General features: G+C 48.6%; 5 protein-coding genes across 13 annotated transcripts in view; 3 read left to right on the top strand and 2 right to left on the bottom strand.

The window, feature by feature from the left end:
- The window catches only part of RpL14 (ribosomal protein L14), a 30525-nt gene extending 11396 nt beyond the window's left edge, over positions 1-19129 (top strand). For 3 of the 5 annotated variants that reach the window (XM_070997026.1, XM_065864151.2, XM_070997027.1), the window contains exons 2-4: positions 17685-17786; positions 18020-18214; positions 18840-19129. In XM_070997026.1, the coding sequence (XP_070853127.1) occupies positions 17685-17786; positions 18020-18214; positions 18840-19040 (498 nt within the window). In that variant the 3' untranslated portion in view covers positions 19041-19129. Of the gene's footprint in view, positions 1-995; positions 1185-17271; positions 17404-17684; positions 17787-18019; positions 18215-18839 lie in introns of those variants that run through there. The other 2 variants (XM_065864150.2, XM_065864149.2) reach the window with 2 other exon arrangements.
- Positions 1191-15861, top strand: LOC108012828 (microtubule-associated protein futsch). Of its 5 annotated transcripts, XM_017078282.4 has the most exons (6): positions 1191-2153; positions 2924-4401; positions 9533-11510; positions 11794-12035; positions 12101-12343; positions 12657-15861. In XM_017078282.4, the coding sequence occupies exons 2-6, from the start codon at positions 3482-3484 to the stop codon at positions 15133-15135; spliced, it is 5862 nt and encodes a 1953-aa protein (XP_016933771.3). In that variant the 5' UTR covers positions 1191-2153; positions 2924-3481; the 3' UTR covers positions 15136-15861. The 5 variants fall into 5 exon arrangements, with proteins under 5 accessions (XP_016933771.3, XP_070853125.1, XP_070853126.1 ...); XM_070997024.1 differs by lacking the exon at positions 12101-12343; XM_070997025.1 differs by lacking the exons at positions 1191-2153; positions 2924-4401 and adding an exon at positions 4834-4855.
- Positions 15677-17200, bottom strand: Nelf-E (negative elongation factor E). Its single transcript, XM_017078289.4, has 4 exons — positions 16978-17200; positions 16401-16918; positions 16074-16240; positions 15677-16013 (listed from the first exon to the last, which is right to left on the bottom strand). The coding sequence occupies exons 1-4, from the start codon at positions 17056-17058 to the stop codon at positions 15937-15939; spliced, it is 843 nt and encodes a 280-aa protein (XP_016933778.1). The 5' UTR covers positions 17059-17200; the 3' UTR covers positions 15677-15936.
- Positions 19130-19143: 14 nt separating the features above from the next.
- On the bottom strand, positions 19144-20869 carry LOC108013473 (LETM1 domain-containing protein 1). Its single transcript, XM_017079355.4, has 4 exons — positions 20623-20869; positions 19992-20558; positions 19647-19935; positions 19144-19592 (listed from the first exon to the last, which is right to left on the bottom strand). Exons 1-4 carry the CDS (start codon positions 20712-20714, stop codon positions 19254-19256), a joined length of 1287 nt encoding a protein of 428 aa, XP_016934844.2. The 5' UTR covers positions 20715-20869; the 3' UTR covers positions 19144-19253.
- A 301-nt stretch (positions 20870-21170) lies between these two features.
- LOC108012585 (cyclic GMP-AMP synthase-like protein) lies at positions 21171-22490 on the top strand. Its single transcript, XM_017078002.4, has 2 exons — positions 21171-21429; positions 21495-22490. Exons 1-2 carry the CDS (start codon positions 21261-21263, stop codon positions 22370-22372), a joined length of 1047 nt encoding a protein of 348 aa, XP_016933491.3. The 5' UTR covers positions 21171-21260; the 3' UTR covers positions 22373-22490.
- The last annotated feature ends 1470 nt before the right edge of the window (positions 22491-23960 follow it).

Raw genomic sequence — 23960 nt, 5'->3', positions numbered from 1 at the left:
TAGGGGAAAAAGATTTAAGCGATTTGTCATGATATGGCAAATTGAGTTATAATGAATGAAATTTGCACGGTACATGATTGGATTTTTGGCGTATTCCTCCATATCGATAAAGCTCTTAAGGCGCAGGAAAAAACCAGAAAGGCGAATTTTTGTTTTGTACAAACAATTAAGTTTCGTGGGTTTGTAATTTCTGATGTGATTACGTTAGACCCCACAACATACCAATATGAACTACAGACACAGACATAAACATATGTGTGTCTATATAGCAACGATAAGCAAACAATAATTGTTGAATGTAAAAACACAACGTTGAATTGGGCTCATGAATGTAAAACGAAATTTACTTTTGGTTTTTGTGGGTTGTTTTTTGTTTTTCTGGTTGCTCTAGGTGCTCTTGTTTATCCGCGGTGTGCTAAATTAACGATAATATGTGTGTAAAAACTGCAAATTGTTTACGACTGGTTGTGTGTGCAACTATACGAAAACTAAAACAAAAAGCCAGAAAGGCAGAAAATAAGAAAATCAGAAAAGCACTAGAGAACGTGTAAGCATAAGTATAAGTATTTTGAAAGCAAAACAGTTGAGCGCAAAGCGAAGGAAAATTAGTCTCTCTACAATTTTTCTTTCTGTTTTTTTTTGGGGGGCTTTGGTTTGCGAAAAATCCGTTTGGACGGGCCAGTTGGCCCCGGACAATTTGAATGCACGGCTCGTGTACCCGCGAATTGCGCTGATATCCGAGAGATTTGTGAGCAAAAACCACCGAAAAACCAAACCCCCAATTCGATTGATTTTTATTTTCGAAAATAAAAGGCAACCGATAACGAATAGCCCAACGAGTAAAACGACAAGGAATCAGTAAATCAGCAAGGAATCGAAATATATATATATTTACTACTTGATCAATTGTGGTAAAGAAACCCATTTTGCATTATAAATTTTCGTATTTTTTTGAATTTCGTAATTGCAGCTTTCGATGTCGAAATAGAGAATATATCTTTTTTAAGAGAATGTTTATGTGTATTTTGTCTCATTTCTCATCGAGTTGCGACTTATGTAATTATGTCTCGTCTAGTGTCCGCCGTTTGCGCTTATTTTTAGCACCTGTTGATGGTATACAGTGTAAACAGCTCACTAACTCATTTTTTACCTTTTGGAAATCCACCTCCCTCCCACCTGTAGTGTCGCTACCTGGAGCTGGAACTGGCCCCACTGAGCAGCCGACCATACTCCTGATCAACGGCATCGCCAGCGATTCCCAGCTAGAGGAAAGGGAGTCCAAAGCAGCCAGCTTAAAGTTGGCCCTCGATAACAACTACATCGAGGCCCCGCAGCCGCATACAGTGCCCACCACTCCGGGTGGCTCCCATCTCCTGGACTTCGAGTCCCATCTCATCGAGAGCATCGCGGACGAGGCCAGTGGCGTGGGTATACGGGAACTCACACCCTTCGAGCAGGAACTGCAGCAGGGCACCTCCAAGGTAGACACCAATGACTCGGATCCGGTCATTGAGGTAGAACCAGCCGGGGCCAAGACCAAACAGCCCGTGGAAACTTCAGCGCCGACCCATCAAATCGCCGAAGTCGACGAGACGGCCACTCCATCGGAGGAAGTGCGTCGCACCGCCGAGCAGCTGGTGGATGAGATCGAACAGGAGCTGATCCAGGCCCTCAGCCGGGATGTAGACGAGGCGCAGCGGGTGCACAGAGATCAGGTCCAGCGGGATCGCGAGGAGATCAGCTCGCTCACCCAGCAGGTCGAGGTGCAGCTGAATGAGCTGACCGGCATCCTGAAGAACAAGCCCCAGGCGGAGATTATCCTGGAACTGCCGGTTGAGGCGGAGGAAGACCAAAAGCCCAAGCCACTTGTTGCCGCTGCCAATGAACTGAAGCTCGTGGAGGTACCCACTCCGAAAACCGAAGCCGAGGAGCAGGAACGCCAGGAGTTCATCGACTCACTGCCCCAGATTGAACAGAATCGCCCGCAGGGAGGCAGTGGATCAGAGGAGACGGATGCCCAAAGACTGTCGGCGGACTGCAAGAGGGAGTACTACCAGTCCCTGAAGAAGTACCTTCTGCACAGCAGCCAGGAGAAGCCCCCAGTGCCCCTTCAAACATATCGCTGGGAGGATCTAAAGCGAGCCAAGGAACGGGTGAGTCAAGGGGTCGAAAACTATGTAATATATCAATTTACTAGGAAAGATCTTTTTTTGCATTTTAGTTGATGATCCCCAATGTTAGAGAGTCTCTATAATATATCCAACTATTTCTTTACGAAATACCCAATGTTATTAGTAAAAAACCCTATTTTTTATAACAGTTCCGTTATCTTTTCAAAGGTAGAAAGTTTTGGTAATAACATTTTCAAAGCAAAACCAAGTTTTATAAGTGAAAAAACTTATTTCTTTCTATCTATTTCAATTCCCCCAACATATGTCCGATTTTATATTAGTTATTTAAAAGCTTTAAAGAGGAATGCTATATTATCTTAAAGAATTTACTATTTGTAGACAGATGCAAACCCCAATTAGAAATTACTATAGCACAAAAGGTGACACCTGATGAGGGAATTATGAACTTGAAAACTAAGGCCATTGTAAAATGATTTTCCGAATATAATTCTTGTGTTCGTTCGTCGTTTCACGAAATATGTAGCATTACTCACTCAAAATAATTTTAGAAAAAACGAAACAAGTAATTATACATTTGAGGTTTCGAAACATTTTGCTCTTTCGTTTTTCTTAATGAAACATCCCCAATCAAAATATTAAAATAATCGAATGCTTTTACTTTGAATAGTGCCAAAAATGTTTAGGTAATGGTCTACCTTAAGTATAAATTCCTTTGTAATATTGATTAGTTCTAAATTCTTCTTAGAAATATAATTTCAAATTCTTTTCTTTTTTTTATTGCTCCTTCATAGGGTGGATATCCTTGGACCCATCTGTACAAACGCCCACTTGGACCCGACGAGCAGCCGGAGATTGTGCTGCTCTTGCGAAAGTCCCAAGAACTGCGCTTCAAATCCGAATCCCCCAAGTCCCTGAAGAAGGTGCGCTACGACGAGCAGGTGCTGGTTAAGGAGACCGAGCGCTACATTCAGGACCTTTCCGAGGACGAGGCGGTAGCCACCACCACCGACGACAGCAGCGAGGAGTCCTCTGACTCGGAGACCGAGTCTGAACGGGATCAGCACAACGAGGACGCCCTGAGCGAGTGCATCTCCTGCGTTTCCGACTCCGTGCTGGCGGTTGGAGGCCACGCCCGACCACGTAAGACGAATCGCCTGGCCCACATCCGTGACCTGATCCGGCGCAGGCGTAGCGGTCGCACCCACGAGGACGCCCAGTCACTGCCCGGAAACTCGGCGAATCCCAGTCGACAGAGCAGCGTTCACGAACTCGCCCCGCCGCCGGGATCCTTAGTCCCGAACACCGAGAAGCCTTCCAAGAGCAGCAAACCCAAGCAGGGATTCGACATCATGAAGAAGCTGAAGAGCCTAGCGGAGCGCCAGAAAAAGCGGCTGAACATCAAGAGGATCACCTTGAAAAAGGACGAGAAGATTGTGCTCGGCGAGCAGCAGAAGATCATGAAGCTGAAGGCCTCGCCAAAGTCGGATCGCGGCGAAATCCCCCATTTCATCGAGAAGCAGGACTCTGACGAAATCCTGGAGCTGGTGGAATACGATGAGTCGCCCTGCCGCAAGCGGACCAAGGAGGAGCTGCTGGAGGATCAACCCAGTGGCAGTGGCAGCGGAAGAGTGCCCGAGCCCGAGGAGATCATTGAGCTGCCAGTGGTCAAGACTGAGACAGAGGCTCCCACACTGGAGGTGACCGAACCAGAAGCCGAGGCAGAGGAAAAGCTGGAAAACAAAGAGGAAACCGAGGAGGACCCGCCCAAGAAAACACCGCGCATCCGGCGGGAGCACGTCTACGAAGAGATTGGCCAGGCTGGAGCTCAGGAACTGGCAGAGCAGCCCATCCTGGAGCTGGAATCTCTCAAGAAGTCCCTAACGCGTCAGGACAATCTTGCCCTCGATGAGATCGAGGCGGCCAAGTCAGTGCCTCTGGATCGCATGGGCAGCAGTGAGGAGGAACAGGTGACTGCCGGCAGGCCAGGCGCTCTGTTTGCTCCCATCTCCTCCATAGACTCAACATCGTCGGATGAGGAGCGTGCCCGTCTGGCGCAACTTTCACCCGTTGTCGAAGAGAGCGATGAGCCCATGGAGGTCAGTCCAGATCTGCGTCCTTCCCTCAAGAAGGAGGCCTCGCCAGCGCCCTCGGACAAGAAGGTGACTTTCTCCCACATCGAGGACGAAGCAGAACCGCATCGCGAGGATGTGGAGCTCCCCGAGGATGTCCTGGAGGCGGCCACCAATGCGGCCAGGTGGAAAAGCGAAAGGTAAGTGGAAGAAAGACTCCAAATGTGGGGGGCACAAAAAGAACACCACTTTCCCAGCTTGACACTAACACTCAGCACAACCCCAAACCGGCTGCTGTTGCTCTAACCATCTTGCAGAGGCTCTAACCTAATTGACTTGCTCATGAAATTGTTACTAACCCTGTTGCCGGGAGCTGGAGGTGGAGCTGGAGCTGCGGGCGGAGGCAGAGGGCGCCGCCGGCTCACTAAGCACCACCGTGCCCGTGCACCACGGTACCAAGACTACCACTACACCACCGACACAAACACCCCTGGTAAACCACTACCCACCACCACCAACCAACACAATCCCAGCACGTGGCGCATCCGGTTCAAGCGATCCGCCTCCTGGACGCTCTGCTGCTGCTGCAGTGCCGGCACTACCAATAAGTTTTGGTAATGGGCGAAGGGTGGCCTGAAATGATTTAGACCTAAGGTAAGACCTCTTCGGGGGTACAGTGATAATCGGTTATCAGATGCTTTAGCTTGAAGTTGGAACTTCCGTTTTAAATATAGCATTATAGTGCATTTTGACCTTTTCAAAATGTGTCATAAAAAGTGTATATAAAGTATACATAAAACCTACCTAAGTGAAGTTGTTTAACTTTGCCTTCTTCTACTTATAAGAAGAAGGATCAAATAGACAAAAAATCGCTTCGGTTACTAAATATTTCATTCCAAATCGAATTCTTGACTAGGGTCCTTAAGAATCTCTCTTATTAAAATTTGTATTTAAATTTAATTTATTAAAATAGTCTGAAGAAACTGAATAGTATAGGGTAAATTTGTATTGTTCTAATGTTAAGATACAAATCTAATTTCTAAACTTAAAATTTCTTTACTAGAATTTAAAACTAAAGGACTTTAAGTTTCTTTTAACCGATACTTACTGTGCTCACCCCCTGCACTTTCCCTACTACAATGTGTGCGTCCCCTTCACTCCTCCATCGGTGTTGGTTAAATAAATATGTGTGTACATGAATGTGCGGGGACTTGGGTGGATTTGTGGTGGGAACGGAAATGGGTGGACTCATTGACTCCATGATCATCTGACAACTACTCCCAAAGGTCACGCCACGTCCGCTTCCTGAGGACGAATTCCAACAAGTAATTACATGGATAGGCCAGAAACGACAAACGACGCTTGTCGGGCGAACATCAAACGCCAAATTGAAGAGTATATATTTAGCGCGCTAAAGGTCGACGAATGACAAGAAGATTTCCGGCAGGCAGAGCAAAGGCCCCCAAAAATAGAACGATAAAGTGCAGGCCGAGCGACTAATTGTTACTCCTCCTTCTTGTTAATCTCCCCATTATCCTATGCCCGCCCACCCCCTCAGTCAACCCAGTCCCCAACAAACTCACCACGATCGCAATTATGAGCAGGCAAGTAGTTTTGTCGCCACAACCAACACAATCACACGACTAATCCGTGTCGCTACTGTGTGTGTTTTTGCTAATTTTAAAGAAAAACATTTTCATCTTTCGAACAAGAAAAAGAAATTCGGTCGAACAAATTTGTGTCGCGCAAATGGCGAAAAGCTCTCTTGTTATTCAGTCCTGGCCGAAAATCGCAACGATGTAGACGCGCTCGCGCACGCACAAACAAGCACGTATACATAACGGGACCCGAACACCATCTCAGATGCGAGCGACAGGGACAGCGACATAGCGATATTCCAAAGCCCGGTATCGATAAATGACAATTAAACACTCAGTTAAATAACCAATTCGAACGATTGCAACACCCAGCATAAAATAGAGCGAAATTCTTGGGGCCCGCAAGTATTTCGAATTCGGGGCAAAAAATAAATTCAATGTCTGCTACTGGTGGTGCTTAAAAATAGCCACCGACTACGACGACGACCACACAACGAAAACGAACAAAAGCACTGAAATTGCCGAGAAACGGAGGAGGAGGAGTAGAGGAGAAGGAGGCACTACGTCCGGGGACAGTGAGCAAGTAATAGTTTGGTGGCCATGTTGAACTCCCGACGATCCGCCTCTGTGGGCGCCCTGCCCGCCGAGAAGCGTCACTTTGTGTCCCGCCAGGAGAGCGCCAGTGGAGCCTCCTTGGACGTCCGCTGCGCCTGCCAGTACTTCATGTGCGAGTCCCTGCTCCCGGAGCGAGTGAATCCCGTGGACTCGCGTCCTGGTTCACGGCTGAGCGGCCATGCCGAGGAGCAGTACCCACCTGCCCATCTCAATGTGCTGCGTGATGATCTGTCCACCCACAGCTTCGAGGTGGTGAGTCATGCGGATGTGGCGCCCTCGGTGGACCTGAGCTTCATGGAGCGTTATCCCGAGCTGGAGCAGACCGCCCGCTCGCGGGGATTGGTGGTGCGCAGCATCTCGGATGCCACGGAACCAGAACAAATATCTGGCCCCCATCAGGGAGGGGGCCCCCTGGTGGCCGGTCGAAGGCGTCAGTTGTCCATGGGTGGACTATCCTCCGGCAGCATGGGCCGCTTTCCTGATACACTCTCCATGCGAAGTGGCCCCTCCCTGCGCCGCATCTCGGCCGGAAACTCTAAGACGGATCTCTACTGTGCGGACATCAACATACCCAGTGGAGCACCTGGAGGAGGAGGGCGTCGTTCGGCCAGCACCAGCCGTCGGGCATCCAATGCCGATCTCTTCCAGGCCAGCATTGTGCCGGGTTCGCTGCACCCACCGCAGCTTAATCTCATACCGGCCACAGCTACTCCGGGATTGATGGACCAACCACCGCTTTTCCCTTCCCACCAAGCCTCCCCTGCTCCTTCGCAGCAGGACTTCCGGATTGCCAAGCCGCCACTTTCCACCGACTATATGCGTCCCAGCGATGCCAACAAAGAGAACCAGTTTTCGGGCGATATGCTGCCTCAGAATCGACCCATCGACCCAGTGCGTCCCTCCTTCCTTGTGGAATCCGATTTCCAGCAGTTGCAATCGCCCTACCAACCCACAGTAACACCCATTGATCCTTTGGCCGAGACAGTGGCTGAGTTGGAGCAAATCGCCCAGGAGCACAGCATCGTGCGAATCAGGGACAACATCCAAGCCGAGACCAGACGACCACCTTCCATTGGAGGGGATCTCAGCGCAGTGCCCCTAAAAGTGGGTGAACTGACTAAAATCGAGATCGTCCATGATATACCAGTGGTGGATATAGATCAGTTGGTACGTGAAGAGGAGGAGAAGGCTGCGGAGCATCGCAGTCGGAGCCCAAGACCATCGCCTCGGAGGCCAAAGTCACCGCCCGTAATGGCCACTCTTCAGTTGCCCTCCAGTCGGACAACTAGTCCCTCGCCGGCGGAACCATCATTGCAACAAGCTGGCCAGCAAATCCTCAAGCGCCAGCACACTCCTGAGAGGCAACTCTCACCGGAAAGGACTTCCCAATGGTTACCGCAGCAACAGAATGTACTTGTGACCAGCACTGCTACTCCTGCTCCTACTCCCACTGCCATCAGCCTGCAGGATGCATCGCCAGAAGTCAAGAGTTCATATACCTCGCGTTTCAAATCCATGTTTGGCGCCAAGGAGCCGCGCCAGAAGTCACCCTCACCGGCTCCACAACGTTCTCGCACACCCAGTCCAAAGTTGACCAGGCAGGAGAAATCCCCATCGCCAGTGAAATTGCTATCCGTGTTTTCGCGCAGCAAGCCCCAGGCCATGTCGGTGGTAACCACCTCCTCGGCGGGAGTTAAGGGAAAAGAGACGGAACCTCTGGCGGTTCGAGTGACCGAGACTTTCTCCTTGAAGGTTGATGACATGGATCAGTACTGTGCCCGTCCAGCAAAGCCACCGGCTCCGCCGCCGAGTGCCCAGACCATGTACAGCAGTCGTGAGGACTTTGCCGCCTCCGAGAGGGCGTCGGTGGACATAAGTGAGGCCTTTGCACCCGTGGTGGTGTCCGCTGTGCCCCGCGGAGGAAGCGTGAGTGTGAGCATGAGCGGCGGAAGCTTTATGGCCGGCAACAGGAACCTTTACTCCAGCGAGATCGAGATGCCGGATCCGGGCTACGGACATAGGGACTCCGCCAGCAGGGATATTTCGTTGGGGGGCAGTCGACCACTCATCTCGGTGCCCATTCAGATATCCGGAAGTGGCAGCCATGTCTATCGACCCCTCCAACACCATCGTGCCCCTTCCGAGCAGCGGGGCTTCGGTGTCCAGCGGAAGACCTCGTTCCGGGAACCGCGCACCCAGTCGCACGACCGCAACTCCCATTTGGGCCGATCCCAGGAGCAGCTCTTCGGGGCGGCCCGCATGACAAAGACGGTTAGTTTCCATTTTGACGAACGCAAATCGCGCCTCGCGGATTTCGAGTCCAACTCGCCCCTGAACCAAAAGCAATTAGAACACAGAGACTTTCTCGAACGGACCTATTTCACTCGGTAAGCCATCGCCACCTTTTCTGTCCCTGATCCCGAGCCCCCGACCTCGACACTCAAGCAGCAGCAGGCCTTCTATAACCAACCGCTTCTACACTACATGTTCCATGTTGTAAATATCAATCCTCAGCCCTATGCACCCGATCCAAAGCGTCTCCACCGGGATCACCCAAAGATTCTTTTATAATCGTACAAATTCTTTAGAATAGAAAATTTACATGGTTTTCCACAGAACACTACGTTATTAGTAATGTTATGTGCTTATTATGCATACAAAAAAACTTAACTATGGGCCGATTTCTCGAGTAAAAATTAGGATCTGGTTAGTCATATAAAATTTAAATTTCTTGGCATCCTGAACTTTTACCAAACATTTTTAGTAAAGCAAGATGTTAAACATGTGTTAATAAGAGTGTGTACAAAAAATATTTCTTATGTGTACAATTTTACTCTATTTGATAACATTAATAGAATTTAATGGCATCAACTTGCAAGTTTATGTCAACACATTTGATCATTTCGAACCCTATATTTTTTGAATCGGGAAAGAAACGAAAATGGGGCGTGATAAAATGAACAAGAGAAGCAATTTGAAAGGTAAATATGGTAATAATATAGAGAACATTTGTCTAGGTCTAATTCGATCCATCCCGAGATATGCACTCCACACACAATGAAGCATTTCACTTGTAAATTCCTCAAACTTATCCCTAAAACCCTTCTTAATTTTCCAGTGATCATGAATACGAGCCCGTGGGCGTGACGCCGGCGCACGAATCCTCGCCAGCACTTAGCCCCCAAAGCGAACTGCAGTTGCCCATGGAGATCGATGCCCCGCTCAGTTCAGGCGGCACCACGCCACGCACCGAATCTCGCACCGACTACGAAATCCACACAAGCCAGGTGGACTCTAGCGCCCTGGAGGAGCTGCCTTTGCAGCCGGAGAACCGTCGCAAGGGCTTCATGGCCTCGGCCCAGGATCGCACCAAGAAGATGCAGGATGGCATCCGTCTGCAGGCTGGAAAATTGCGCACCCGTCTCCAATCCAAGCCGAAGCCGAAACCAGTTTCAGGAAGTCCCAAGGCTAAGGCCAAGGATCGTAGGCGCTTCAAGGCTCCCGAGTTCTCCAAGATCAAGATGCCCGAGATTAAGAGACCAGATATGTCCAAGCTGAAGGATCTAAAGCGACCAGAGTTCACCAAGTTTAACAAGCCGGACATGTCCAAGTTTAAGTTTCCGGAGAAGTTCTCCACCCTAAAGCTGGGTCGCAGCAAGAGTTTCAAAGAGAATGAGGGTGAAGTGGTGTCAGATGAGACACCAGAAGGCACCGGAGCCACTGCATCCCCCACCCAATCCCAGCCAACGCCCAAGAAGAAGTTCGAGTTCAACTTTGGCACCTATCCACGAGCCTTCCGCAAAAAGCAGCCAGTGGAGGAGCCAATTCCTGTGGCCACGGAGTCATCGTTGGGAACAGAAGGCCTGAGTGTGATTCCCAGCACGGAGACGCAACCATCGCAGACCTCGACCAGTTCACCTCAAGGAGATCGTGGACCTGGACCAGTTCGATCCCGCTGGGCTGATAAGTTCTCAGATGTGAGTTACAACGACAGCGAGGGATCACGATATCGGCGATATGGCAGCGAACTGGAGAGCTTCGACCGGGAATCCTCCCTGGAACGCCGGATGAAGGAGGATTTAGAGGGCACCGAGGACACGGCCAGTGAGGCCCAGCCTCAGCCGGAGATGGGCATTCTAGGCGTAGTGGCGGATAGTAAACAGTTTGCCGAATTCGACGAAGAGAACCGTGCCATCCACGAGATCTCGAGCAAGAGATCCAGGGAGTTCAAGCGCCGGCCCATGGTGCACCAAGATTCGGATCTGCGCTCAGAGGACAGCAGAGATGCCGAAGGCTGGACGGAGAAGGATATTCAAAAAAACAAGCTGCTCCGGAAAGCAGAATTGGAGGCCGAGGCTGGCTTCTACAAGTTCCACGACCGGCAGGATGCTCAATCCACAGCTAGTTCGGGCAAAAAGGTTGTCATGGAGCCCATCGATGATGACGAGTTCTTCCTGCGCAAGCGCGGCATTTCCGAGGATAACATCCAGTTGCGCCAGTACATCAGTGAGGCCATCCGCGAGGGTTACGACATGCCCAACGCCTTGAAGCACGTGGGCTATTCCGCCGAACAGGTTCCGGCGGAATATGGTGACTACGATGTGCCGCCGGCCAAGCCACGTCGCCTGCATCGCAACTATCAGCCGGAGTTTGACTCTCAGGAGTTCCAGCGCAGTGATTACGGCGACGATCTCTCCATGTCACAAAATGGCAGTGAGTTTACTCCAAAGCGACCACTTCGCAAAGCACGCAGTCGCAGCAAGTACTCCATTGAGGGCAGCCAGGATATACCCCAGGATGGGGGAAGCAGCATCCAGTACTTCGACGACGACGAGGAGTACCTTCGACCTCCGGTCAGGGATCAACCGGTTACGGAGTCCGAGCAGGCACTCAATAACCTCGATCTCGGCGGCAAGGCAGCGGCGATGATTCAGGAGGAGCTGGAGCAGGAGCGACAGAAGCCCCGTCCGCAGGCACCGAGGCGCCAGAAGAAACGCACAAGGGACGACGCATCCGTCGACAAGGATGCGGACTCCTTCATCAACGGCTTCGGTGGTAGATCAGTATCGAACACCTTTTTGCAGCCACACGAAGATGTGAGTATTACTTTTAAGCTTTAAGGGCAAATTTCTCAATGTCAAGTTAACTTTTTTCATTAAGTTCTAATTGCCATTGCGGAAAAATATAGTTTTCTAATATAATGTTAGTGTTTGTATATGACTTGGAATTTGTCTTTGATGAACTTTCTTTGACAGATAACCAACTATAACTTTAACGTGACATTGACAAATTGACCATTTGTGATTATAGCTACATTTCAAACTCATATTATTAAGAAACCATTAGAGACTGTTTAATAAAACTATTTTCCGTTTCCAGGTAATTGTTTATCGCACTGAACACGAATATCGTCACATACCGCTAGCCACGCCGGATAGATTCACGGACGCCACATCGGCGCGCACGCAGCGTTCCGAGGACGACCGCACCTCGCGTGGTGCCGACTCCCTGATCCTGGACGGGCACATAAAGTACAGACCCGAGCTGGAGGACAACGAGAATGTGGGGCCACGGACCAAGAGCGACGAGAAGTTCGTCATCGAGATGCTGGAGAGCGATGGGTAAGTAGGAGCCCCCCGTTGCCTCACAATAGAATGCCAGGAGTTGCTTTCTTGCCCGCTTTCAGCTACGCGGTGGTCCGCAAAGAGCCACTGCCGAAGCCCACACCACCTGCCCGCAGGAAGAAGTTCACCCGATCGCCGGGCGAGCGGTTCGCCACGCTGCCCAGCATCCGTGGCTCTCGGGGGTCGCCGCCACCGGCTCGACCACCACCGCCACAGCAGTACGTGCCCACAGAGGACTCCCCGCTGGTGCCACGGCGCAGATCCGCGGCCAGTCTGGACGAGATTCCCCTGATGATCAAGTCGAAGTAAGAGTATAGCCTCTTGAGCTTTGACCACTTGATTTGTTTTTCGTTTTTTTTGGTTGCCGTTAACTTGTTTCGAATGCAATTCTGTTAAGTTTTTATTTAATATTCCTTTGTTGTTAAGTTTTAGACTAGGCTAGGCTAAGCCACTAATCCGATCCCCCCGAGACACGCACTCCACACACAATAAAGCAGTTCACCACACAGACACTGACTCTTCTTGCTTTTGCCTTTGGCTTTTTGCTCAGTTTCGTTTTGCCCAACTCAATCCCATGACTCTATCTAATCCTCCTTAAACCTTAAACCTTTTCCCTAGCTACGAGAAGGAGCAGCAGCAGAAACAGCAGCCGGAGGAGGAGGATGACTACGAGGAGCCGGGTGCCCTAGATCGCAACAATCTGCAGTCGGGCGCGGTCATTAACAAGATGAAGTTCCGCCCGCTGCCTCCGCCACCGCGTCCTCCGCGCGAGAAGCGATCCACGAGAGCGGGAAGCCAGCCTTTGGAGAGTTACGAGGACAGCGAACGACTGGCCAGTTCCAGCCAGGCGGATAGCTACGACCAGGGTGAGTTCGAGGTGGAGGTGTCCACGCAGACGGATCCTTTGCCCGATGACTTTGTGTGCGAGGAGTTCGAGATCACGGAGGACATGAAGATCATCGAACCGCGACGCTCCAATGGATCGGGTAACAAAACCCTCGAGGACCTTTTGCGCAGCGTGGAGGCAGCTCAGCAGCAGGCGGACGAGGTGGACGGATCCCGAGTTCTCTCCGAGGACGAGCAGCTGGCCAAGGGTCTGCAGAGATTCCGGGACGCCAACCAGCGCAGCATGTCCGAGCGATCTCGCGCTTCCTCTCAAGCGGATCGCTCCAAGTCGCTGAGTCGCCCGCAGACTCCTTCGTCGGCGGTGATCATCGAACGACGTGTGCCCACGCCCAGTCTCATTGCTGGTGAGGATGATGCCACGGTGCAGGCTTCGCTGATTGTGAGACCCATCAGTGCCGCCGATTTGATAGACGACGATCTGCGCCGGGAGGAGGAGGAACTGCGTCGCGAGGGCTTGCTCTCGGACAGCTCGGTACAGAGTAAATCCGATGTGGAGGATGAACACGGCGAGGTGGCCTTGAGTGACTATGCTGCCAGCTCGGCGGATTTGGATGCGGCGGTGGAGCAACTACAGCAGGCTCAGCTGGAGAGCGATTTCGAGAGCCGGCTGGAGGATGATGAAGTGGAGCGCACGCTCAGGGACAGCGAGTACGAAGAGGAGAAATATTCAGAGCATGAAGAAGAACAGGAAATAGCGCAACTGAAGGAGGCTCTGGAAAAAGAGCTAAAGGAATCCTTGGAAAAGAAGCTGTCTGACTACCGCCAGAAGGAGAGGGACCTTGAGCAAGAACAAGAGCAGGAGCAAACCTTTTCGGAAGAGGAACTGGCTGCCTCTGAGATCGATTACCACCAATCCGAGGAAGAGCAGGCCACCTCCGAGGTGGATTACCACGATTCCGAGGATGAGCATCCGTTGTCCGAGGGAGAACAGCCTCTTTCCGAGGAGGAGCACACCCTCTCCGACACGGAACAGCCCCAGTCTGAGTCGGAACTTCCGGCAGTTGAGGAACCAATTCAGAAATCCACCGCTAGCGAACCCACCGAGGCCGAAGTGGAGCTTAAGTTTGTTGCCACTTTGCCCACAGAACCCGCTTTTGGAGACCAGGAGGAGGAGGAATTGACGGAGGCACCTTTGCCACCACCACGCCGCAAGTCCACCACCGCCATTGAACCCATTGCCACCACTGTGCTGGCCATTGCTGAGCAGTCCAGCCGCGAGCTTACTCCCGTGCAAACAGTGCAATCCCCGCCAGAGCCACAGTTCCCCAGTCATCTGGCGGAACTGGAGGTAGAACGATTGCGAGTCCATGCCCTGCAGGCTGGCCAGATCCAAGTCTCCCAGCTACATGGCAGTCAAATCAAAGCCGACGATCTGGAGTGCAAATCCGGGCAGTTGGTTGTGCAAAATATCGAACTGCCGCCTGGATTCATTGACGACATTGTGGAGCGGGTACGGGAACAGCGTCCTTCCCTGCTGACCACTGAAACCCAGACCAGTCGGCAGGCCAGCAGCGAACCAGCCTCCTCTGAGAAGGAGCTGCCTGTGAAGCCACCACGTCATAGCAAGACCACCGAGCAATCGACACCGATCGCTAATCTGGATGAACAGACCCAGACGGAAGCGGGTCTGTTGCCATTGCCTCCACCACCGGCGGCTTATCCAAGTGTCGAGTACCTCCAGTCGCTGGCTCCACTGGCCTTCTACAACCTCCAGCGCAGCGCGGAGGCGGAGCAGGCGGAGGCCTTATCACCACCCGAGCGAAAGGCACCACACAAGTGTCGACGTCGTCATGTCCAGGAGCACATCGAACCCGAATCGGGCTCCGACTTAGAGGAGCAACTGGTGGAGCGACCACGATCGCGATCTCGTCGCTCTCGCACCCGAAGTGCCACCCAGCCCTTGGAAGAGGATTACGACGGGGATCAGCCCAAGACGGTGGTCCAGGCTGGCCGGCAGTTCATCTCCGCCTGCAGTCTGGAACTCGTGAACATAATCAACCAGCTGACGCACTACGTTCGCGGCGAAGCAGTGGAGCCACAGCAGGCGCCACGTAACGTATCCGCACTAATGGTCCTCTTCATCCTCATTACCTTCGGAGTGCTGGTATTCCTGCTAACCGGGAGACAGGTGCACACACACCATTGGGATTACTTTAATCCGCCCGGAAACGAGCACGGCCGGCAGACGTGAGGGGCTGTGGGGGGTCCCATCCTGGTTTTGCTATCCTTTGGGGCGGTTTTGCATTTTGGAGCATCGAATCTAGCCAAGCATCTTGGCGGGGAGGAGAAACGAATTTAAACGCGGCCAGGTGTCCGCTCGAAACTTGAAGGCCTTAATGATACTAACGAGAAATTACTTTAGGAAAGGTGCGCCGTGCATTGGGGGGCGGCGATGGACGAGATGGGCAAAGGGCAAGGGGCGTGCCCGTGCTACTAGTCACACAAAACAATCGAAACCAGAATCCCAGTTCAATGATCCATCATCAGACACATACCGACATCTAACTTGTACTAACCAGAGAAACATAGAGGGAACATTTTTCAACATTGTCTACCAACGATATAGAGATCTATATGAAATCAGCAGAGCAACAGAAGCAACGACCATGTATTAACTATGTACTTAGACGTTTTCAGTTTCATGCCAAGGAGGAGCGAGGACCACTAATCCAATAAACACTTATTTTGTTTGCTCATTTTTTCTACCACATAAGGCAAAACGAGAGATTCAATTGTTGAACAAATTGTTGTTTAATTTAGATCAAAATGTAGGAATTAATATACAAAACATACACTCTTTTTCATTGAATTCATTTGAACGTTATAATTTGAAATGCGAGTACTTAGCCAGAAAGTGAACATATATACATAAATATATAGAAGCGTATTTTCAATAAAGCAAAATGATATAAAATAATCGGAAATGTCTTTCATTGCCAATGTGTAAGAGGATAGCTAAATGTATAAGCTAAGTATTCAAGATATGGGATCTTTACAACAAGAAATCCTCATCGTATTGGACCATCTCGCGGTGGTCCTTGTGGCTGCCCTTTTGGGACTTGCTGGCAGCTAAAAGGTGGAATATTTGGGGTGTGATTGCTGGTTTATGTCATCAAACTATAAACTTACCAATGGAGGACCACACTGCGGACGAAGAGGCGTCGTTGATCGGCTCAATTTGGGGTTGACGTCTAGCCAGCTGCACCTGCAAATTGATGCCATTCACGTTCTTGCCATGCATTTCCGCAATTGCCCGATCTGCGGACTCGGGCTTGGCGAAAGATACAAAGCCGCGACTGGATAGGAGTTGAAGGTGTGGTTAGGTTAGGTTCATAGTAAGTAATGATATAGGAATATTCTGTACTTCTTCAATTATCACATGTGCAGGAGTATGTAAATAAGATAGATTATAGATAGATCTATCATGTGAGCTAAAATAACTTCTAATATCTTTACCTCTTCTCAATCTCCATGGAAACATTGACAATAGTGCCGTAGTCGTTGAAGGTCTTCTTCAGGAAATCCTCGGTGACCTTGTTGCCGGACACGAAGATAGTGTTTCCGGCCCGAGGTTTCTCCGGCTGGGCCGTGTCCATGGGCACTTTCTCGGGCATGCCACGCTCTTCGCGATCCCGCTCGGTGGCAAAGTGTTGGTAGAGATTCTGGCGTCGCGGCTCCTCCTTGATGATCTCGCTGATGATCGTCTCCTGGGCCACGTCGTTCTGGGTGGACGAGAAGGGTTGGTAGGAGGCGACACTGGTTTCCGAGGTCGATCGCTTGGCCCTCTCCTGGCCCTTGGGCCGTTTAAAGGAGGTCTGATCCTGTTTGGTCTGCTTTTGGATGGCGGGAATGGCTCCGCTTTTGATCAGTTTCCTGGCAACCTCGCGGGCATCCCGCGCATCCGTGGGACGCTTCAGGGTCAGGGAGCTCTCCGGCTCCGGCTTGGGCGCCTTGTGCGCCTGCAGGGCCTTTTTCTAGTGAATTAATAGTGAACTTAAACAAGGGGAAATAGTTTTTTTGTGTTTTTTCTCACCTTCTTCTTCAGTTTTTGGTACTTGGCCTGCAGCATTTGCTCCTCTTCTGTTAAATTGCTGGGGAAGTGTATGTAAACCATTTCGGGCAAGGTACACTACTACTCCAGCTAACAACAAGTAATTTAGCACCAGGAAATGAATTTATTTTTCAATATTTTGTTTATTTCCGCGGCTGCTGTTGTTGATAATATACCATCCACCTGTAAAAATAAAATACCTACTTTATTTTTTCAAAAATACCGAAATTGCGTCTTTAGTAAGGCTTCAAACGCCAGATTTAAAAATACCACCTCAATTGTTTTCAGTCTATGGCCCTACTAGTTTGTGCTTTACAACACTGTCCGAAATGCAACCCTACAACGCCATGTTCCCTCTGTGCTGTCAAAAAAATTCTTTCCTTCTCTTTCTTTCCGGTTAGCGTCATGGTAAGAATCGACGAAGGTTTCTGCAGTTCGGTTGAAAAATGTGAAAATTAAGCGGTCCCTGGGACCCGAGATGAATTAAGCCTGGCGGCCAAGCGAACGGGTCAGTGCGTTGAACGTGTGCAAAGAGAAAACAAATCAGAGACCATGAAATCCCGTGTGGAATCGGCCTTTCCAATAATTCACGTGGTGGACGAGACACCAACACAAGCAACGCGCTGGCCATGCAGCACCTGAAATTAACAATTTCGAGCCACTTCTAATGGGCATTTCTCTGCTTGCAGCCTTTCGAGAGATTCGTACAAACTGGTCGCATTGCCAAGGCCTCCGCAGGTCCCCTTAAGGGGCGCCTGGTGGCCATCGTCGACGTCATCGACCAAAACAGAGTAAGTGCATCATTTCCTGACGAGAAGGGAGTTTCAGCAACAAATCGCCGAATGTCGAGCTCTTGCACATGATGATAATTTGTCTTCTTGATAGGAAGTGCCAACTGACACATAAATGAAGCTAGTTTAACCCACTGAAAGCAAGCAAGCAGGCATGGCGTTTGTTGCTGTGTCGCCTTAACCTTTAATGTATGAAACACCATAACTTATACCTGGTTTTCTTTGCTCTACAGGTTCTGGTCGATGGTCCTCTGACCGGCGTGCCCCGTCAGGAATACAGATTGAACAATCTGCATCTGACCAAGTACCGCATCAAGTTCCCCTACACCGCGCCCACGCGCATCGTGCGCAAGGCCTGGACAGAGAGCGACCTGAAGGCCCAGTGGAAGGTCAGCCCCTGGTACGTCAAGGCACAGAACATCTGCAAGGTATGTACGGAGTCCAGGAGCAGGAGTTCTAATTTTAGGAGAGATGGAGGTCTAGGCAGAGAAGGAAATGTACACAAAAATCTGAAATTTCGTATAGTAGCATCAAATATAGCCTTTAAAATAACTCTTATCTGTGGAATATCATCGTAGTACTATATTATTGTAATTGTGTAATCGCGTCATATTTGTTTGCATTATTTTTTTTATTTTACCACCTCAAAAGACACGTGTAACGGTCTATTAAGGTTTCTTAAATCATAATAGCTAATTTCAAATGTTAAAAAGCCTTAACTCCTCTATTTTTAGTAATTTAAATGTAAATATTTGTGTTTTTTTTTAAGCAAAGTCATAGTGAAGATGATACAAATGTGATACTACTTTAATTTTTGACAATTATTTTTTGATTATTATTAAGATTACTTCTCGTGCTAGCGATACATAGTCTTCTCTGCTTAGTTGCTTACCTCCTTGAACTGCACATGATGATAGTTGAAAGTTCTTGATAGGAATTGCCGGCTGACACATAAATGAAGCCAATTTTATTTTATCTGAATACAATACTAGCTAGTTATGTTGCAAATACTACTGGAATAATGGTACTAATCCACAATGTATTCCCTTGCAGCGCTCCTCGTTGAACGACTTTGACCGCTTCAAGCTGCGTTATGCTAAGCGCCAGCGCAACAAGCTGCTGACCATCGCCTTCAACACACTGAAGAAGCGCACCAAGGCTGACGGCACTCCCCGCGTCCTGAAGAAGGATCGTCGCGAGCGTCTGCGTGCCGAGAAGGCCAAGGGTGGCAAGAAGGCCGCGGCCAAGAAGTAAAAACACTACCTTTAACGAAAGTAACTGCTTGATGAACATCCACCACCATGGAAAAAATAAAAGAAAGTGTTATTTTTAGGAAAAACACACGCACACAGCCCCCTTTTCTATTGGGTTTAACAGTTTTATTTGCTCTCAAGAAACAAAATGATCTTAAAACAGTCCAATCTTTAAAGCACAGTCTACCAAATGAAAAACAAACTAGGCCCCCGCTCAAGGGGGGCATTTGCCATAGATGGTCTTCCAGTTGTTGGGATGGTTGTAGCCCAGCAGGATGGGCAAGTGCAGGAACAGCGTGATATGTTCGCTTTGTATCGATGTGGACACCTTGACCCACTTACGCAGCCACTCGATCATGACTTCGCTGCTGAGGCTGTCGGGATTCAATCCGCGCAGATAGCAGGAGTAGCGCAGAGCCTCCGGAGTCAAGTTGTGGACGCCTCCCTCGCGGGTTATGGCCTGGTCCATGTAGTGGACCAGAAAGGCGTGCTCGTGAAGGCGATGTCGCTTGAAGATGCTGCTGGGCAGGCCATGAAGGTTGACTAGGTTTCTCTACAAATAAGCGGATTAGGCATAGGCATCCTCCATTTGTCTTATTAAACCTACAACATGCTTCCTTGACATCCCCAGCAGGGAGTAGGGTCCATCGGCGAATATGTCCTTGACATCGATGAGCATCTCTGGCGTGGGGTGGGTGCCGCTGCCCAGCTGTCCCAGGATATCAGCGAAAGCCAAGTGCTTGGGATGAGCGGCGGTCGCTTTGAGCTTGGCCTGCAGGCAGCGAAAGACGTCCTTGTTGTTGCACAGTCGCCGCTTCATGTAGTAGCTCAGGAACTCGGAGCGCTGCTGCGAAGTCCAGAAGTGGGCAGTGAGAAAGGAGCGGGGGTAATAGAAGCTAAGGAAGATCAGTCCAGATTAGCCAGGATCATTAGCAAATGGATAACAACTTACACGAGAGGAAAGAATGCATAGCCCACCATGGGCAGGGAGCAGCCAATTAAAGCCGGGGCCACCTTCATCATGTCCCGCGGCATCTGCATGTACAGCTCCAGCTCCTGACGATTCAGGGCTCTGATTCCCTGGGGCGAATCATTGGCTATGCGGGCAATCTTCAGGAAGCGCTTCATGTCGCCAAAAAAGTCCTTGACACCATCGAAGAACACCCGGTACAGCTGCATGGCCTTCGGGAAGTTCTTTTCGAGCACTTTGTCATAGTTCTTGACATAGTTGAAGTAGCGGGTGAATATGTAGTCCTGCATATTGTCCCGCATCTGATCTCTTTTGGATTTCACGGTGTCCAGCTCCTTGCGCTTCTCGTCCTCGGGCGCTCCTTGCGCCGGCTGCTGGGGGGAGGAGCTGCTGGGCTTCTGGACCTTTGGCTTATCGGTCGGCTTGTTGGCATCCCAGCCCGTTTCGTAAATGACCTTGCCCACGCTGGTTATCTCGGCGGCCACATTTCGCTTGATTTGAGCCGGCGGGGTCGCGGCTTCGGGCTTTGTTGCGTAGTTTCTGCTATCACTGGGTAATTGAATTGTAATTGATTGATTGCGAATTGGGGTCAGGCTTTCGTTCTCGTTCTCACCTGCTGCACAGGTGTAACAGTGGCCGGCGATCCCGGGGCCAGCAGTTGGCCGGAACCGAGGCCAATCGGGCCACGCGCAACGCCAACGCCATTCTGAAAGTGCAAGTGCCAGCCAGAAACCAGGAAGAAGCGCCTTGTTACGCAACCGCCGACTCCAATGCAGGAGTTGCTGGCCCACAAAAATAAAAAATCAAAACCAATTGAAGCGATTCCGATTTACTTCTTTCGAACAGCTGTTGCCTAGAGGTGGCCAAACATCGATGTTTCGCAGGGCATGTTCTTTCTATAAATATGGTTCGAGTCCTTACTAACTATCGGTAACAAGGTTCGAGCCCTAGATTGCGTTATTATTAGAGAATTCAATTGGGTCCTGATTAACAGCTGACCAAAATTCAACAGTTTAGCGAATACCCTATCTATCTCCCTTTTTTACTGACACTTACGGTGGCTTACGTTTTGCTGACACTTACGTTTTGTTTTCACGTTTGGCATTCGGATTTCAAACTGAAAAGAACTCGTGCGGTGCGAAAGCATAAAAAGGGGAGTCCCAGCACAAGCGGGCACAGTCGAGTTCTGAAAATTGTACAAGAAAGTTTAACTTTTACTTGTGTTCGGAAGAAAGAATAAGTCGTGCAACCATGAGTCCCCAGAATAAAATCAAAGACATTTTGAAGAACTTGCAAATTTCTGACGAAGATCGTTGTGTATACACGATGGACGCTATAGATATTCAAAACCAAGTGATTGAGAAGCTAAAAAAGGAGGACTCAACTTTTCGAAGTGCCTTTGACGGCCTGAGCCTAACTGGTATGTTTAGTATAAGCCTGTAAATATTTATATTTCTATCTATAATTTTCAATTAACCCCATCAGGAAGTTACTTGGATCGCGTCAAGTTGAAGACTCCCGATGAATTTGATTTGCACATGAAGCTTAAGTTCCCATTCCAAATCACCCCGGAACGAGATGAAAATGGGTTTGTCTTCCTGTATGCACCTGGAGGAAATCATTCGCCGATCGTGTCTGGTGGCTATATTTGTCGCCAGGAACTTCAGGGCTGGTTGCGTGGTATCTTCAAGAAGGTGTTCAATCCAACTCTGTGCCTTCAAAGTAGCAGGAGTTATAATACGTATACTGTGTCGTATACAATGGAGGGATACGGCTGCGCCCATTCGATTGAGGCCAAGTGTGGAAATCGCATTATATCCTTCGATCTAGTGCCGGCTTTCGAGTTTACAAATTCTCAGTGGCCGTTGGCTAATCCACCGGTTTCGTATCAGGTGCGTAGCGAACATCCTTGGTTCGCCATTCCGCAAAAGAAATCGAGGAGCTCCGACGATCGCACTTTTATGGTTTGTGCCCCCCACTGGGAACGCGAAATGATGAAGGGCTCTTACAATATGAAGAACGTATTGCGCCTCATGAAGGGATTACGCGATGCTAATTGCACCGATTTCCCGCATTTGTCCAGTTACATGCTGAAAACCGTGCTCCTTCATGAACTCAAAAGTGTTAACTGGCAACGCGACGAAGGTCCTTTGTTGGTGGAGATGTGGGGTAAATTGCTACTTCGCCTCAATGCTGGCAGACTGGATTTCTTCTTAGCCGACGGCCACAATATCTTTGATCGTCTAAACGAACGAGAACTAAATACCTGTCGCCATAACGCTACAATTACTTACGGAAAATTACAACAATACTACTCCTATAACAACGGATTTCAGTTGTATAACCTTTTTGAAAAGAACTAATCATTTATATGCACTTTATAATACCAAAATGTTTTTCTTTATTTCAACAAAAAGCATGTGTATGTTCTATTTCAATAAAAAGTATACTTATGTACGAGTATATACCCTGATAAAAATATTTCCAGCGTTCGCGTATTTTGTCTTTCTAGAAGGAATTGTGTGCAGATAAGGGAAAACTGATGAATCAAGCAAAATCAGCAAAAGTCTCTTAAAAAGTCTTTGGAGCAGTGCGGACCTAGAATTTGGTTCTTGGGCGGTAAAAAAAAAAACATTGTTGCAAGCGTTAAGGATTCTAAAATTTGTCTGACATTTTTTACCACAAGAGGGGTTTTGACCGCCCAAATCGCCAACGTGGATCCGCTTATGCTGTGGTGTCTGTGTCTTGTTCGTTTATTGCGTAATTTAATAATACCGAAAGAGAAGGGTCCATGCAATAAACTGAAGAAATAAACTAAAGGGTCTGGTTTATTTTGTCTTTCCGGTGCAGATAAGAAAAAAGTGCTGAATCAAACAATAGCAATATTTATACTTCCAACGATCCTCAGTGGTGTATTTACTGTTTGTTTACTGAGTTATTTAATAGTACCGAGAAGGGATTAGTCTGATAATAAACTATCTTTTATGATTTCAAGTTGCCTTTGCCTATGCTTGGGCCCTGTTATTCATAGCCAAGTTTTTCATTGATATTTTCAAAATTCTCCTATTCTTTCTACTACACTAGTTTACAGCCAAAAAAAGTTAATCTTTAAAACCACTTTTTCTAGACTAATATGTCTTTCCTGTGTTCAGGTATTATTCAAAATTTTTTTCAAAGAATCGTTTTTGCTCGATTTAAGAGCTAATATTACAGAATCCAATTATCTAATCGATTGACAGTTGATACAATTCTGGATATACGCGTTACTCGTAGAGTAATGGGAATACTAAATTCGACGAAAGATATGTAACAGGTAGAAGATAGCGACCCCATAAAGTGTATATATTCTGATTCCTCGAAAACTATAAAAGCTAGAGTTTTGGCATGCAGATTCCAGAGATTCTTGAAAATCGCAAGTGTATTGTTTGTGTATTTGTGCTGGGACTCCCCTTTTTACTATCCTCGGTCTGTTAAATAACAGCACTTGATGACAAAAGTTCTGTTACTTACTACCCAAAATGGATTTTCCAGAAGCTTTGTTTGAATTTTATAAAAATGTTTCGCAACAAAACAACTTGATAATATACCTAACCGGAACTTGAAACCATAAACCGTTAAGTGTTTTAAATGTATTCGTTTTATTTAGTATGATATGGCTTTTTTTTTTAAATATGTATGTATGTACTGGACATATTTGATCTTGTGGCAGAGAAAATTTCCTCTGTCTCTGTTAGAAAACGTTGCATCTTAACATTTCTGTTAGAAAAGTTGTTGGTGCTACCGGATCGGGAAAAATATAACTCATATCCATGAAAGAGGAACATGGCGCCTCAATTCAAAAGTGTTGAACTTATTTTAGGTTTATTAAAATTGACAGAACATAGAAGGACGAAAAAGGATAATAGAAAAAAAGGATGTATATTTTGTAATTTTTCAATAAGCTATAGGTAC

Source organism: Drosophila suzukii, chromosome 3 (assembly GCF_043229965.1).
Source record: "Drosophila suzukii chromosome 3, CBGP_Dsuzu_IsoJpt1.0, whole genome shotgun sequence".
Classification (NCBI taxonomy): Eukaryota; Metazoa; Arthropoda; class Insecta; order Diptera; family Drosophilidae; genus Drosophila; species Drosophila suzukii.
This window is presented reverse-complemented; position numbering and strand designations above follow the sequence as displayed.